This window comes from Ursus arctos, unplaced genomic scaffold, assembly GCF_023065955.2.
Source record: "Ursus arctos isolate Adak ecotype North America unplaced genomic scaffold, UrsArc2.0 scaffold_21, whole genome shotgun sequence".
Taxonomy (NCBI): domain Eukaryota; kingdom Metazoa; phylum Chordata; class Mammalia; order Carnivora; family Ursidae; genus Ursus; species Ursus arctos.
Window position 1 is genome coordinate 4,076,177 of NW_026622886.1, and position 14,623 is coordinate 4,090,799.

Here is a 14,623-nt window from a genome sequence, read left to right on the forward strand (position 1 = left end):
TATTTCCATGGGGTTTTATTCCGGTGCGTATTCACAACTGGCCACGGTGTCAAACGCATTTTTTACTGGGAGTCACTGGACAAAGCCCTTAAAACGCTGTCCCAGTGGCCAGACGTGAATGTGTTAGTAGAATGGTGCCCCTGCTTGAGACTTTTCCCTCATGACGCCTTGGTTCTGCAATTGGGCCCCTGGGGTTCCAGGTCTGGCCACCACACACCCACACCCACACCCACAGAAACCCACACACACGCCCACAGACGCACACATACCCATAGACATACACAGATACACACCAACAGCCATGGCCACACACACACACTAAACCACACCGACAGACATACAGACACACCCATACTCACGGAGACACACACAGACACACACAGACACACACACTAACGCACAGTCGAATGCATATCGGAACTCAGTCACTGGCTTCCCTTGACTATTTATTTTCTGATTGCTTTTTTGCAACATATAAAATGTTTTCGGGGGTGCATCAGTCGATTAAGTGTCTGCCTTCAGCTCAGGTCATGATCCCGGGATCCCTGTACTGGGCTCCCTGCTCAGCGGGGAGTCTGCTTCTCCCTCTCCCTCTGCCCCTCCCCCTGCTCCTGCACTTGGGCGCTCTGTCTCTCCCTTGCTCACGCTCTCTCTCTCAAATAAACATATAAAATCTTTTTTAAAAATGTCTTCATACATGTTCCAGGTTATTTGTCTTTTCCTCGTCTCTTATTTCATTTTCTTTAAACTTGGCTTCTTCTGGGAGCCACACATTGAAAGCAAGCTGTTATTGTGATTTTTTTAAAAATCTTTTCTTTTTTTCAAGGGCTTCTAAAGCAGCTCCTTAATCGTCATCAGGTCGTTAGCCTCAGAGAGCTTCAGCGCGGGAGGCAGAACCCCTGAGCTCAGCTCCTCTGATTCTGTGACTGACCAGGCTTCTCCCCTCACTAAGCCTTAGTTGGCTCATCAGTAAAATGGGTTGATAAGCAAGACGCTCTCACATGAAGGGCCCCTCTGTGTGCCTGGCACACTGTGATGCTGGATCCACGGAAGCTCCCCTCCTTGGAAATGGGGTGTTGGGGGGTTTGCCCCCCCACCCCCCAGGCTCCCGTGGCCACTCACCGGAAGCAGTGGCGGTGGTACAGCTTGCCCTCGGCCAGGTAGCGCTGAACCAGGTGCACATGCTGCCGGCAGGCCGCGCACGTGCTGCTGGGGGTCCGCTGGGCGCCCTGCTCCGACAGGCTGCCCGGCGACAGCTCCTCGCCCTGCAGGGAGTGGGGTGGGCAGAGGGGCACAGGGCTGTGGTCATCAGCCTCCCTGTTCTAGAAGAGCCCCCCTCCCTCCAGTAGCCGCTGTCCCCCAAGTGCACGTGAGCTTCACGGTGCTAATGCACTTCACCAGAGCCCCAGGAGGAGCAGAGGAAGGGACACAGTCGTCACTTTGCAGATGAGGAAACTGAAGCCCAGAGCTGGGGAAAGACTTGCTCAAGGTCACTGAGTCAGAATGGAAACAAAAGTCCTGACTTCCAGTTTCTGGGGCCCTCTCCGCCAGAAAGACGGCTCCTGGCTGTATAACCTCCTTCCCCTTGGCTGCTCTTACCCCTCTCCCACCCCTGCAGGTTGGCTCCTGACCGGTGACCATCCTCTTAGGCCCACCTCATCTGCCTTCTCTGTCTCCCCTCCTAGAGCTGCCGCAGGTTTAAATCCCAGCTTCTCCACTTCCAGGCACCGTGAGCTGGAGCAAGCCCACGTCTCTGGGCCTTGGGTTCCCACCTACCGGTGGAATCCTATAACCCCGGCCTGTCTCAGCCCCAGCTCACTGAGCGCCCACACCGGGCCAGGCTCCCCGGCCCTCAGGAGCTCCTCCAGCAAGGACAAGTCGGGGCGCAGGTGGGAAAAGCCCTTTGCACCCCGTGAAGTGCTATCCAGATGTGAAGGGCTGGTGTCACTCCTCTAAGCATCTTGGAGTGCGGGACAGACCTTAGACAAATGACCAAACCTCTCGAGCCTCAGGGTTCTCATCTGTCTCTCAGGACGCATACCACCCACCTCCCAGAGCTGTTGAGAGGACAAAACGGAATCATGCTAGGAAGCTAAAAGCTCTGTCTTGACAGGAATCCAGGGGAGTATTTGCTACATTACATGTGTACATCCTGTCAGTGCCGGGATGGCGAGGTCAGTGAGGCAGACTGTCCGATGCCCCCTTCCCAGGCCAGGCATCTCCTGATCCCACCCCAAGCCCTGGAGGAAGCATGGAGCTCCCTGCCCACAGAATGGGACCGGAATCTGGCCTATGCCCCCTCAGCCACCCTGGCCCCTGAGGCTCTACTTCCAAAGCCAACAGGGAAAGGACCTAGAAGGAACACTGCAATGGTACCCACTCAGTCCCACCCCCACCCCCACCCCGATGCATCGGCCTACCTGAGCCCTGTCTCCTGGCTCTGCGGGAGTAGGTGCTTCCAATGGCGGAGAGGAGGGTGCCTGGGCCTTTCTAGGCGATGAGATGCCAGCTGCCAAGGGACAGGAAAGAGAGCCTGAGGAAGGTGGACACCCTGGGCCCCAGGAGGCCCCCAGGCGGCCTGAACCTTGAACTCCACAGCTATGGCCTTTGGGCAGACCACCCAACATGGTTGGACCAGAGCAGGCTCCCACTTCACACAGGCCAGGAGACCCCTCCTCTTCCCAGCCGAATGCCAAGGGCAGGCTGCCCAAGGCTCCCCGAGCCTCCACAAAGAAGGACAGTGACTCCGACCGCACAGCAGCCATGTCAAAGCGAAGGCAACAGTACGATCACAGACTGAGCAGGCGCCCAGCACACAGCAGGCCCAGGAGCTTCCTTCCCACCAGGGCAAGGGGTTGGGAAGGAAGGCAAAGAGAGGAACCACGGGGTGCTGGCCGGAAGGTTCAGGAAAATGGGCTGGTGTGGCTGCACTCCCCCACAGCAGAAGAAACTCACCCTCCCCAGCCCACCAGCCCCGTCGCAGACTCCACTCCTGTATGACTTCAGCAAATATTCACGGAGCACCTACGCTGTCCCCAGTGATTAAAATAAAAAACGAAAATTCAGAAAACCATATACCCCCAAACATCAATTCTACTGTTTGATGATTTTAGGAATAAAATCCAAGTTCCTTACTGTCGTCTAAAATATCATTTGCCAAACTCGATCACATTCCATTAAGGGACCCTGATATTAATTTAGTGGTTACAACCAACACATTTAAAAGGTGAAATAGAAAATATCTTCACGCATCACATGTTGTGGTGTTGTGTTTTTTTTAAGTAAGCCCTACGCCGAACGTGGGACTTGAACTCGCGACCCCCCGGAGTCGCACGCACTACCTACTGAGTCAGCCAGGCGCCCCTGCAAGTATCACATGTTGTAAGGGGAAGAATCGTTTCCTGAAACTTGCTTCAGTGACACATGTGCGTGAACTTGGGCTGTGATGGGAATGTGTGTGATGAGTTATAGCCAGAAATTTTGGAAGCCCGTAGCCTCATCAAGTACCACTCCCCACCATCCCTCTGTCCTCATCCCCGTCTTCCTGCTGTCCCCTGAAGCACGCAGACCCCCCTGCTGCCCCTAGCCTGGAACATTCCTTCCCAGATCTTCAAATGGCCTCCTTCTTCTCCTTGTTGGAGGTTTAGCTCAAATGTCACCTCCTCAGAGAAGTCCTCAACGACCACTCATCTAGAATAGCCTCTTCATCCTCCCGCCGCTTTTTACCCCATTACCTTGTTTTGTCTCCTTCACTGGACTCCCTTGAAATGATACCACCTCTTCATTTGTGTTCTCTCTCTCCTTCCTATTCTCATCTCTCTCCCCAGCACCTAGCACGGTTCCCGGCACACCGCAGGGGCTCAATAAATATTTATTGAATGAATGAGTGAGTACCAGGTGCCGGGGCTACGTAGCTGGGAACCGGACACACATGGTCTGCCAGAGAAGGGGGAGGAGTGATCCAAACATTTGACCAGAGTCTTATGTGTTCACCACAGGGCAGGGGGCCACAAGAGCGCCTGGGGTAAATCAGGGCAGGCTGCTTAGAGGAGGCAAAATGTGAAGATTAGAGGACAGGTAGGAAAGAATGTTTATGGGTAGGAGATGTGGAACAGAAAATGGAGTTTGGGGCTGGAGGATCACCAGAAAGAAAGACTGAGCAGAGAAGGAATGTGATGTGTTCAAAACACAAAAAATTCAGTAGGCCTCCGGCTAGGGCAGTGAGTGACTCAAGCTAAGTGGGGGAGAGACCCCCAGGGGCCCCACTAAGAAGCTGAACTTTATCTGGATAACACTCGCCCTGCCCCATGACTGCAATTGCACACAGCCGCTGGGCGTCCCTCATGCACGCTCTGGTTCCAGACCACACTGCAGCTTCTGGAGGGCAAGGGTCAGCTGATGGGCCCAGGGTCACCAGCACCGTGGAGCCTGGCGCGAGCGAACACTCAGCACGGTGCTATGTCTCAGCCTGGGCCAGGTTCCAGAGCCACCCGGCCCAGGGAAAGTCAAGCCTGGTCCAAATTGCCCTTGAAGTCCTTCTAGTCGCCCAGAAGGTACGGTACAGGACCATCTGCGGGAGTCTAACCGCCAGCTCTGCCTCCAGGGTGGGAACACACTGCTGTTGTTTCCTTTGGCGGAACAGCAGGTGGGATACAAACGGTTTGCATCTAGAGGCCAAGTTGTATGAGAAGCACAAACTGTACCTTTATCGATAAGAACCCCCGCAAGCCCACGGGGTGCCCCGTCCCAGGCATGGCTAGGGGAGCTGGGCCCACCAGGCCCGCCCGGGGTGCCCAGTGAGGACCCAGTACTGTGGAGGGCCCTTCCCCACCCCTCCCGCCTCGCAGGTCCCCGGAAGGGTGGCCCTCCAGAAAAGAGCTTAGTTGAAAGAGATGAGGGTTTGGAGACAGGGAACCCTCCAGAAGGTAAGACTGAATTATGATTCTAGGTAAGCAAGCTAAACTCTAAGCAATGAAAGAAAGAAGTCATAATAATGTGAACCCTGAGCCCTAAATAAGGGCCAGACACAGGTTCACATTTCCTCACTTAGTCCTCACATCAACCCTGAGAGACAGGGCACTGTTCTTATCTGCACTGCAAAGGAGAAACTGAGGCAGCCAGGTGACCATGGTGGCCCATTGTCATCCAGATAGTCAATGGCAGAGCAGAAGTTCTAAACCCACGCTCTTCATTGCCACCCTACTGCCTGTCACCAAAGACTCAGTGGTGGGGAAACACTTTCATTTTGATTTCTACTAAAACACACTTCATGTTATTTGTTCAACGATAATATTGATCTCTATCATTGGGGCGGTTAACAGATTATCTTAATTTTTATGCGCTTTGCTATATTCTAAATTTTCTATAGTAAGCATGATTTGCTCTTAGTAAGAAAAAAAAAAAAAAAACCCTGACTTCGTAGAACACTTTTATCTTAAAGAGACAGGCTGAGATTGTCTACAGGGGAGAGCCAAGGCAAGGGGTAGGACCAAAATGGGACAGGGGAGGGGCAAGGCCCCCAGGGACCCAGCACAGGTGTGGGGACATCTGGATTCCTGTCCAGCCATTCAGCTTTCCTGTGGTGTGATCTTGACCTCCCTGCTTCCCCTCTGGGCCCATTTCTTCTCTGCAGAAGGAGAGGCCCAGCTGTCCCCAGGAGACATTCCTGCAGGAGGGGCCCCAGGCGGGAGGTCCAGTAGCCACCCAGTGACCTGACTCAGAGCAGAGAAGCACCCCATAGCTCCCTCTGTGCCCACCCCCAGGTGCCCAGCCTCTCAGGTCATTTCTGGGGAAGAGGCTGCACCACAGCCCCACAGGGCCACTAGCTTGGGAGGAAAAGCGCCCCAGGGAAGTGTCTGCAAACAGGAAGTGAGGGGGGTGGGCGCCAGAGAGGTGAGCTCACAGCAGACGAATGCGCCCTGCTTTGTCTCTCTACCTTTATTTTGTTCAGTGATTGGCTTAGGGGTTTACTGCCCAGGAAACCGTGGGCTGCACAAGGGGAGCCAGCGTTCACAGCTGCACCCCCAGGGCCCAGCACAGTGCGCTCTTACGCAATCGGGATTTCAACGACTCAGTGAATGATCTGGTGATTGTGCTGCCTCCTGGGCTGGGGAGCTCAGAGGAAAAGAGCCCGGCACCTCCCCAGCCCCACCCCCAGGGCCAGCCCCCCTGCAGGGCTGGCCCCCTCTCACCTTGGCCAGGGCTGGCGAAGTGGTTGTAATACTGGGACACGTAGGTCATGATGCTGAGGCAGTCGGGGACACTCATGGAGACCATGTCATTGGGGTCCAGGAGAGCAGGGATCCCCAGCTCCTTCTCGGCCACTTCAAAGGCCTGGGGTGAGGGCAGGTGCAGGGGGTGGGGTGGGGGGGCAAGGGTAGGAGTGCAGGTAGGGCATGGGGTGGGGGAACGTGGGGGGCAGGTGCAGGAGTGGGGAAAGTGCAGGAGTGGGTGCAAAAGCAGCCACAAGAGGAAGAGGATGAGGAGGCAGGGTTAGGGTTAGTGCCCCTCAGCCTAGGCCCAGCTTCCCTCAGTGGGATGAAGGGTCCAGGACTGTGGGCTCCCCTTAGCTCTGGCCCCACATGGTGACCCGGAGAAGGGCGGGGCTGGCGCTCCAGGCATATAGGGGCCAGAAGGAAAAGGTGGGTGGGGAGAGGAGCAGCCAGGGCCCCAGGGCAAAGCAGCTTCTCAGAGAGCTGGTCCAGGAGCCCCTCACCTCAGCTCCTACTCTGCAAAACCCCTGCCCACCCCGCCCCCCCTCCACACACTCACAGCCTCTAAAGCGTCCATCTGTTTAGGGACTCACCAAACGGTTATTCTCGAAGACATTGTCCTTGGAAAGCGAATCAAAATCTCTGCAAGAGGTAAAGGGGAGGAGGAGCATTGAGGAGGTGACTGGGGCAGGGGTGTGGAGTCTGGAAGGAACGGAGGTGACCTCATCCCAGCCAGCGTGGGCCTCAGCAGGGTTGGGGGAGGGGTCTGTGGACGGTCAACAAGGAAACTGAGGCAACAAGCTCAGTTCTCTCATTGCGTCGGAAAGCCATGTCCTGAGTCAGTGGCAAAGACAGAACTGAGACCAGGACTAATGTCTGTAATGAGGGGGACGGCCACGGATTGCTGACCTCACGCCGGGCAGCGTGAGCTGAGCTCCTCTCGGCAGTTTATTTCCATAGCAACTCTCCTGGCAGGTACTGACCCCATTTGATGGATGAGGGCACTGAGACCCAGAGAGGCGAAGCCACCCAGACATGAGAATCCACATTTTTGGACCTTCCGCTGGATATCACAAACCCCAAGAAGCCATACCGACTTGCCGAATCCCCAACCCAGCCCAGAGACAAATGTTTTTTAATGGGGCCAGGAATAGAAGAACAAGTTTGAATCAGACTGGAAATTGTACATACTTACTCCAGACCTACTGACACCGAACGTCTGGCCGACCCTCTGGGCCCCTCCTGGGGACAACTTCCTTTGGGGGAGCAGCAAAGGGTTTCCCAGTTTCTAAGCTGGGACAGGTGAGAGGCAGCAGGGCCTGCCCTGGGGACCCTGGCGGGAGACAGCTGGCCGGCCTGCTAGCTCTGTTTATCTCCTTCCTCCCCCTCAGTGCTCCAGGCTGCTGAACTGGCTAAACCCCAGCCTCCTGGGTGCACTCGCCCAAAGCCTTGCCCTTCTATGGCTGAAAACTGTGGCCTTGACTCTCCCACATGGTGGGCCCAGAGGCTGGAGCCGGCAGCACCACCTTCAAGGTCAGGGTCCCAGGCTCTGCTCTCCCAGGCCTGGCTGTGCAACCTTGGGCAGGTCAGCAGTCTTCTTGGCCTTCATTTCCCCATCTGTAAGTTGGGGCAAGCTCTAGCACCCCCTCCCAGGTTGGTGGGGAGGGCTGGTTGAGTCTGGACTTGGTGAAGGGCAGGCCTCACTGATACAAGGGGGCACGCAAGCATGTCCCCCCCCCACCCCCAAACCTCTCCAGGCAGAGTCCAGGTATGATGAACGGTAGGCAGAGGCAGGAAAAGGTAGCCTGAGAACCCCAGAGGGAGGTGCCCCAAGGCTGGGTGGACTAGGACAGGGGAGCTGACTAAGTATGAGCCTCAGCCCTTTGGCCACCTCTGGCCAGGCCACTTCCCTCCCCTCTCCACCCTCTCTGCCCCTGCCCCCACCCCCCACCCCCCAGGCCTGTCGAAGCTGGGTCCCTAAGCCCTCTTGCTTTACCACAGCCTAAGAGTGTGACCATAACTATTTAAAGTCTCTAAACCTCAGCCTCCTGGTCTGTGACACTTTGAACAGGTGAAAGGACACCAGCTCAGCCCCAACAAAGGCTTGCTCAGAGACCAAAGGAGACAAAAGCAACTTGTCTTGGCAGTTAATTTCAGTCTGTCCCGCAGTGTTCCTAGAAGGCCGGGGTCACACGTTATTCACCCTGTGCCCCCAACACCCTATGTAGTTCCTGGTACTTAGTAAATGCTCAACAAATATTTATTGAATGAATAAATTCGGGAAACAGTGTGAGAACTGTAAAGGCCCCAGAGACACTGGTTTTTCCTCCAGCTTCTTCCCCACCCCCGTGTCTGTCCCTAATCAACATCTGGGCTTTGGTAACACAGAAATTTTCTGAGAGTTTTCAAAAGCCGGGGAAGATCTGTTTGGCTCTGGGGGAGATGAAGGACACAAAAATGAAACCCACATGGTCTCTGCCCTGAAGGGAGCTTAAAGATGCCTGGATTGGGGGTGGGAGGGGTGGGGAACAATGAACCAGGCCCCCCAGCATGGCAAACCCCGCCCCCCAGCAGAGGCAGGGCCCGAAGCTCTAAGAGACTGAACCTCTTCAGAGGATTCTTGTCCTCCACCCCTACCCTACCCCTACTCTCATGGAGATCATCCCTATCTATGCCTTCTGTGGCAGCCGGGCCTCAGTTTTTCTTCTGCACAATGGGCTGGTAGCCAGGAAACTGGCCTGCTCTACAAATGAATGTCTACACATGATTCTGGATTTCTTCTTAGGAGGGGAGCTGCCCTCCCCTGCTTAAAACCCACAAAGCTCCTTGTGGCTCCATCCACCCCCCCTTAGCCAGCAAGAGGCCCTGCCCACTGCATCTCCTAGTCCTCCCTGCCATGTGCTATGGGCCCCAGCAGTGCTCCCTCCCCCGGCTCTGCTCAGGTGGCCCCCTCCGGCCCCGGGAACGCCCTTCCCTCGGAGGGCACCTGGCTCCTGCTATCTCCATTACCAGGCAGGGCCCAGCACAGAGTAGTAACTCCGTAAATACTGCTGAATAAACGAAGGAGAACATACACTCGTCATACCCTACTGTCTAATCACACAACTCACAATAACTCATGTTAATTGAATGCTCATTACCTCATATAATCCTCACAATTCTGTGACATAGATCCTATTATCAATCCCACTGTACCGATGAGAAAACTGATGTCTGGAGGGGTCCGGTGATTTACCCCTGGAGGAGCCGAACGAAGCCAAACACCTGTACTTTGATGCTGGCAAGCTCGGGTCCACCAATCACCTTAGCTTGGCACTGAGGTCCCTTCACACACTGGCCCTGTCCCCTGCCTCTTGCCTCAACGTCTGCTACCCAGCCAAAACGGAAGACCCCTTGAGCCCTCCGCTCCAACGCAGGGGTCCAATCTGGGCACCCTTCTCCTCCATCCTTCCAAGTCCCATTCCTGAGCTCCCCCCACCCCGAGCCTGTGTTACAGCAGCCGCCCCAGCCCCACAGCAGGCAGAAGCCCACAGATGTCTCCACCTCTTCTCCTTTGCTTCTGCAGCCACATCCCCCCAAACCCTCTCCTGAGCGGCCCAGTGCGGGGCCCACCCCAGCACCCAGACATGGCAGCACACGGTACAGATGGGATCCTTGAGGCCATCCTCTCCTCCCTTCTCGCCTCCATCAGCGCCCTCCCAGGTGCCATCAGCAGGAGAGCAGGTCTGCAGCAGAACACGCACCAAAGACCCGGGCTTGAGGAGCCCTGTCGGGGTCACTGTTGGCAAGAGAGGCAAGGACCAGGTCTCTGGGTCTCAAGGTGCGGATGAGTCACGAAGCCCAAGGAATGGTGGGGCCCAGCTTAATTTTCACTCCACGTTTGATGAATGAGTGAATGAGTGAGTAAATGGACAGCGCATAGCAGGGGGAGCTGAGAGAGAAGCCCCAAGTCGACTGCTCCAGGGGTCTGAATACATTTTCCCATGAGAAGCTCACTCAGCAGCTGGGGGCAAGGGGGGCCATTTCCCACCCTGGAGCAGCGCGGTGGCCGTGGCTGGCTGTCAGTCAGACCTTGGGAATCTTCCCTCAGCCTCCCTGCCCCACTGAGGACGGCAGGGCTGGGGGGCACACACTTGGGAGGCAGCTCTGTGTCCTCACTGGGGTGGGAGGTAGGGGGTGTATATCCATTCATCCAACCACTATTAACCCGGGGTCTCCTCTGTGCCCTGGAGACAAGATGCCATGGGGGATTCAGAGAAGTGAGCAAGAGGAGCCCCTCACAGAGGGACCGGCCTCAATGCCTCGCGGAGAGGGGGTTGCTCAGTGCGCCTGTTTGAGAGCACTGTAGTGCGGGAAAGGCCCAGGGTCCCCAAGGAGGGCTAGGTGTCCCTTTGGCGGAAATCAGTGCCCTGTGGGCGGGGCCAGGGCCCTCGGCGCAGGGACTAGTATGGGGGGCAGGTTCAGTGTCCCAGTGGGTGGGGGCGGGGCCTCGTGGGGGAGGGGTCCCCCGGGGGACGGGTGCTCGGTGACCCGCGAGTCGTTGAGGGCCTGTCGGTAGGGTCGGCGTCCGGGTCTCCGGGGGGCGGCGCCTGCCACCGCCCGGCCTCCGCGTCACTGAGGGGGGCGGGGGTCCCCAGCTCTGGCCCGCGCCGCCCTGCGCCCCGGCCCGCCCGCCACCCCCCACCCCCCGCCCCGGGCACTCACAGCAGGTCGGGCCGGTGCCGGTGCAGGATGGCGCAGAAGGCCAGGCCGTCCCGGAAGGAGCTGCTCAGGTCGCGGATGTCCACGCCGCGGTAGCCCTCGCACTGGCGGCGGCACCAGGCCAGCAGCGCGCCCCGCGGCCCCGCCATGAGCCGCGTGGGGCTCGGGACCGGCTCCGGGCGCCGCCGGGATCAGGCTTCACCCCCCGGCCCGACTCCGGCCGGTTTCCGGCTGCAGCTCCAGCTCCGACTCCGGCGCCGCTCCGAGCTGCGGGCGCCGACCCGCGGGCGGCGGGCGCAGGGCGGGGAGGAGGCGGGGCCGCGGCCTCGGTGTCCGCGCTCGGGCTCCGGCGCGGGGTCCCCGCTGGGCTCGCTGCTCCCCGCCCGGCCCTGCCCGGACCTGCCCGAGCAGCCGCCGCCCGCGTGGCCCGGCCCGGCGGGCCGCCGCCTACTCACCGCCGCCCGCCCCCCTCGCTGTGGGCCGGCCGCGGGCGCGGGCGTCCCGCTGGCTTCGGTCCCCGCCCGCCGCCGCGGGGAGCAGGGGCCTGGCGCCCCACCCAACGGCGGCTCCGCCCCCAGACGCGCCCCCGCCCGCCCGAGGGGCGGACACCCCGCAGCCCCTCTGCTGGGTGACCGCGGTCACCGCTTTTCCTCAAGAACCCGTCAGAGAACTCCGGGATAGCCCCTGGACCCCTCACCCACTGCGAACTCGCTGGTCCCACAATGACTTCTCCACCCGACTGCCTCCACCATGCTGCCCACCTGGAATTCTCCTTTCTCCCAGCCTGCTCTCTTCCCACTCTTTGCCCTAAGGACCTGCAGATCCCCCACACTGACTTCCCTAAACCCACTCACCTCTCTTGCCTGAAACTTTGAGCAGGCATTCCCCCCACCTCAGGCCAATCAGGCAGTTCCCCCGCTGATGCCAAAGCACCCCCCAGATGGCCACCAGCTTTCATGACCCACTCTCACCACTCCAAAATAACCCTGACCTCCACAGTTCCATCTGCCACCATCCCCTCCCCCCATCGCCTGCCAGGGAGACTTCATGCTCCCACCCCACCCACGTCGGTCCAGGTGTGCACTCAGTGATGTATTAAGCCTGACAACAGGTCCCTCAGAGTTCTCTGCCCCTGTGTAGGCTCAGGGATCTCCTCCCGCCCCATTAGAGAGATGGTGGGCGAGGCCCCTGTGGACAGAACCCATAGGAAGCAGGCCCTTGTCTGGTGGGGCTCTGGGCCTCAGGCCTTGGAACCCCTAAGCCTCATTCCGCTCCCCTCTCCAAGACCTGGGTCAGCCACTCCTCCCCAGAGGTCCCTCCTGACCTCAGATGAATCAGCCTTCCACTCAGCTGCCCTGGTGGTGATGTCACTCTGACCAATATAATAGCTGGGATGGGTCTGTCGCTCCACCCACCATGGGAAGGAGCAGGGTCTTAGTCACCTCTGTCACCCCTCTTGGAGGTTGGAAAGAGCAGGGCTTTGGAAGTCCTATGCACCCAGGCTGGAATCCTGGCTTTCCCCACTCCCTCAGCCCCATGATCTTGTGCCTCTCTGAACCACAGTTTCCACACCTTAAAAACAGGGATAATTCATGAGTGATGTGTAGAATTGTTGAATCATTATATTGTATGCCTGAACCTAATGTAACACTGCATGTTAATTATTCTCCAATTAAAAAAAAAATAGGGATAATTCTAGCTTTACAAAGTGGCTCAGAAGATTAAGATATAATGTGCCTGACCTTTCCGTCATCACTCATAAATTCTAATTCTTATTACCTGGTAACCTGGTATTGAAACATGTGGCAAAATGGATTGAAAACATTTTGTATCCGGGCTTTTTGAGGAAATTATGGAGGAGAGAAGCCCACTTGGGGATTCCCACCTCCTCAAGGACTTATGAAGCCCCAGCCCGGAATGCCATTATGACCCCGGCTAGGGCCAGCCTCCCATCTTAGATCTGTCCAAGGCTGGAAGGTACATTCGTGGCCCAGAATGTGGACTCTCCCAGGCCACCTAGGAAGTGGCTGCCGTGGGCCAGGCAGCCTTGTGAGCCCTCTTGGCCCCTCATCAGCCTGTGCTTGCCACCCCCTCTCTGTCCCCTGTGGGAAAGCAACTCCAGGAAAGGAAGTTTCCTTTCACGAAATCAGAGACTCGGCCTTAGGACCCACCTTGGCCTTCAAAGACCACCAGGACTCTTTCTTTAAAACCCAGGAGGGATTATATCCCTGTCCTCACCAGCCTAAGGGGATCCCTCCAGGTCCCCAAAGACTGCTCCAGATCAGACCTTAACCCCGTTGCCATAATAAGTTACATGGCACAGCCCTCTGGGCCCCCATTAGCCCATTTGTGGGCTTTATAAACTCATTATCTGAGTCAGCTCACCAGGATAGGAAATAAGGACCTTCATGAACACAGCTGTGACTGCAGGCCAGACAACTCACCCCAGTGAACCCCAATTTCCTACCCTATAACATGGGGATGATAATCTTTGCCTTGCCTGCATCCCAGGGGTGTGGGTCTTCAGCTGAGATAATGGATGACAAACTCGTTCATGACGGGGCCCCTGACTGGCTCAGTCGGTAGAGCACTCGACCCTTGATCTTCAGTGGTGCGTTCGAGCCCCACGTTGGGCACAGAACTTGCTTAAAAAAAAAAAAAAAGAAGAAGAAGAAGAAGTACTGTGCAGACTAAATCCAGGGTTCAGGTGGGAGTTAGGACTGTGTTTACAGGTGAGGTCAGAAGCCACAGACGGCTAGGCAAGTCAAGTCGCTGGCCCCAAATCATACCATAATTTCAGGATTAGGACTGAGGGATATGGGCCCTTAATTCAGTGTTTTTCTTTCTTTTTTAACTACCAATTAAGTGATCACATTCTCCTCATCAAAAATTGAAAAATAAAAGCGCAAGTTCCTAGCTGTCTCCCTCGGTCCCCTTCTAAGAAGCAGGCACAGTTGTGAGTTTGAAACTTACCCTTTCAGACCTTGTACGTGCGTTTGCATTCACACAGGGATTCAACATATACTTCCTGAGCACCTGCTCCCCAGCTTGGGCACTCAAGGGGAGATAGGAGTAAACAAGACAGGGTTCCTGCCCTCATGGAATTAACTTTCTAGCAGGGAAGATAGGCAGGGAACAAGAAAACAAATCAATGAAGATACTTTCAGATGGCGAGTGGTGCTGGGGCAAAAAAATAGAGCAAGACGCTGTCAGAAAGCCATGGAGACAAACAGGGCCGCCAGGGAAGGCATCTTTGAGGAGGGGACATTTGAGCTGGAGAACACCCATCCCACAAGAAAGCACGTTGAATGCAAGCCAGTGAGAGAGGTCACTGCAGGTAGAGTTTGAATCTTTTCTGATTTATTGCAGGGTAACAGCTGCAGGGGTTCCAGTGGTGGGGCAGGACTAATCTGGTGAGACAACACTACCGGGGGGTCTTTGTCCAGCATGATGAAGGGCAAGGGAAAGGAAGGTGTCCAGGGGAGCTCCCAGACTACTTTGGGAAAGAGCGCCACGCTTTCTCCGCTGCATTCTTCTGCCAACCTGTTTTGCAGGAGGGCTGCGGAGGAGGCAGAGGCAAAGACAGGACGAAAAAAGAGAACACACTGGGGTAGGAGAAGCTAACATAGAATGAACACTGGTGGGAATGAAAGAGTGAGGGAATGACCAGGACCTAAGGGTTACATTTGCCTTCCCACGCGGATCTCAAG

The 14,623-nt window shown here is 56.6% G+C and overlaps 1 protein-coding gene across 1 annotated transcript in view; it reads right to left on the bottom strand.

Annotated features, from left to right (window-relative positions):
- Nucleotides 1-11,340, bottom strand: part of MICALL1 (MICAL like 1) — a 29,102-nt gene extending 17,762 nt beyond the window's left edge. Inside the window, exons 1-5 of the mRNA XM_026479657.4 lie at nt 10,917-11,340; nt 6,806-6,854; nt 6,192-6,333; nt 2,421-2,509; nt 1,123-1,265 (exon numbers count right to left, since the gene is read on the bottom strand). Coding sequence (XP_026335442.1) covers nt 1,123-1,265; nt 2,421-2,509; nt 6,192-6,333; nt 6,806-6,854; nt 10,917-11,062 — 569 coding nt within the window. The 5' untranslated portion in view covers nt 11,063-11,340. The remainder of the gene's footprint in view (nt 1-1,122; nt 1,266-2,420; nt 2,510-6,191; nt 6,334-6,805; nt 6,855-10,916) is intronic.
- Between the last annotated feature and the right edge of the window lie 3,283 nt (nt 11,341-14,623).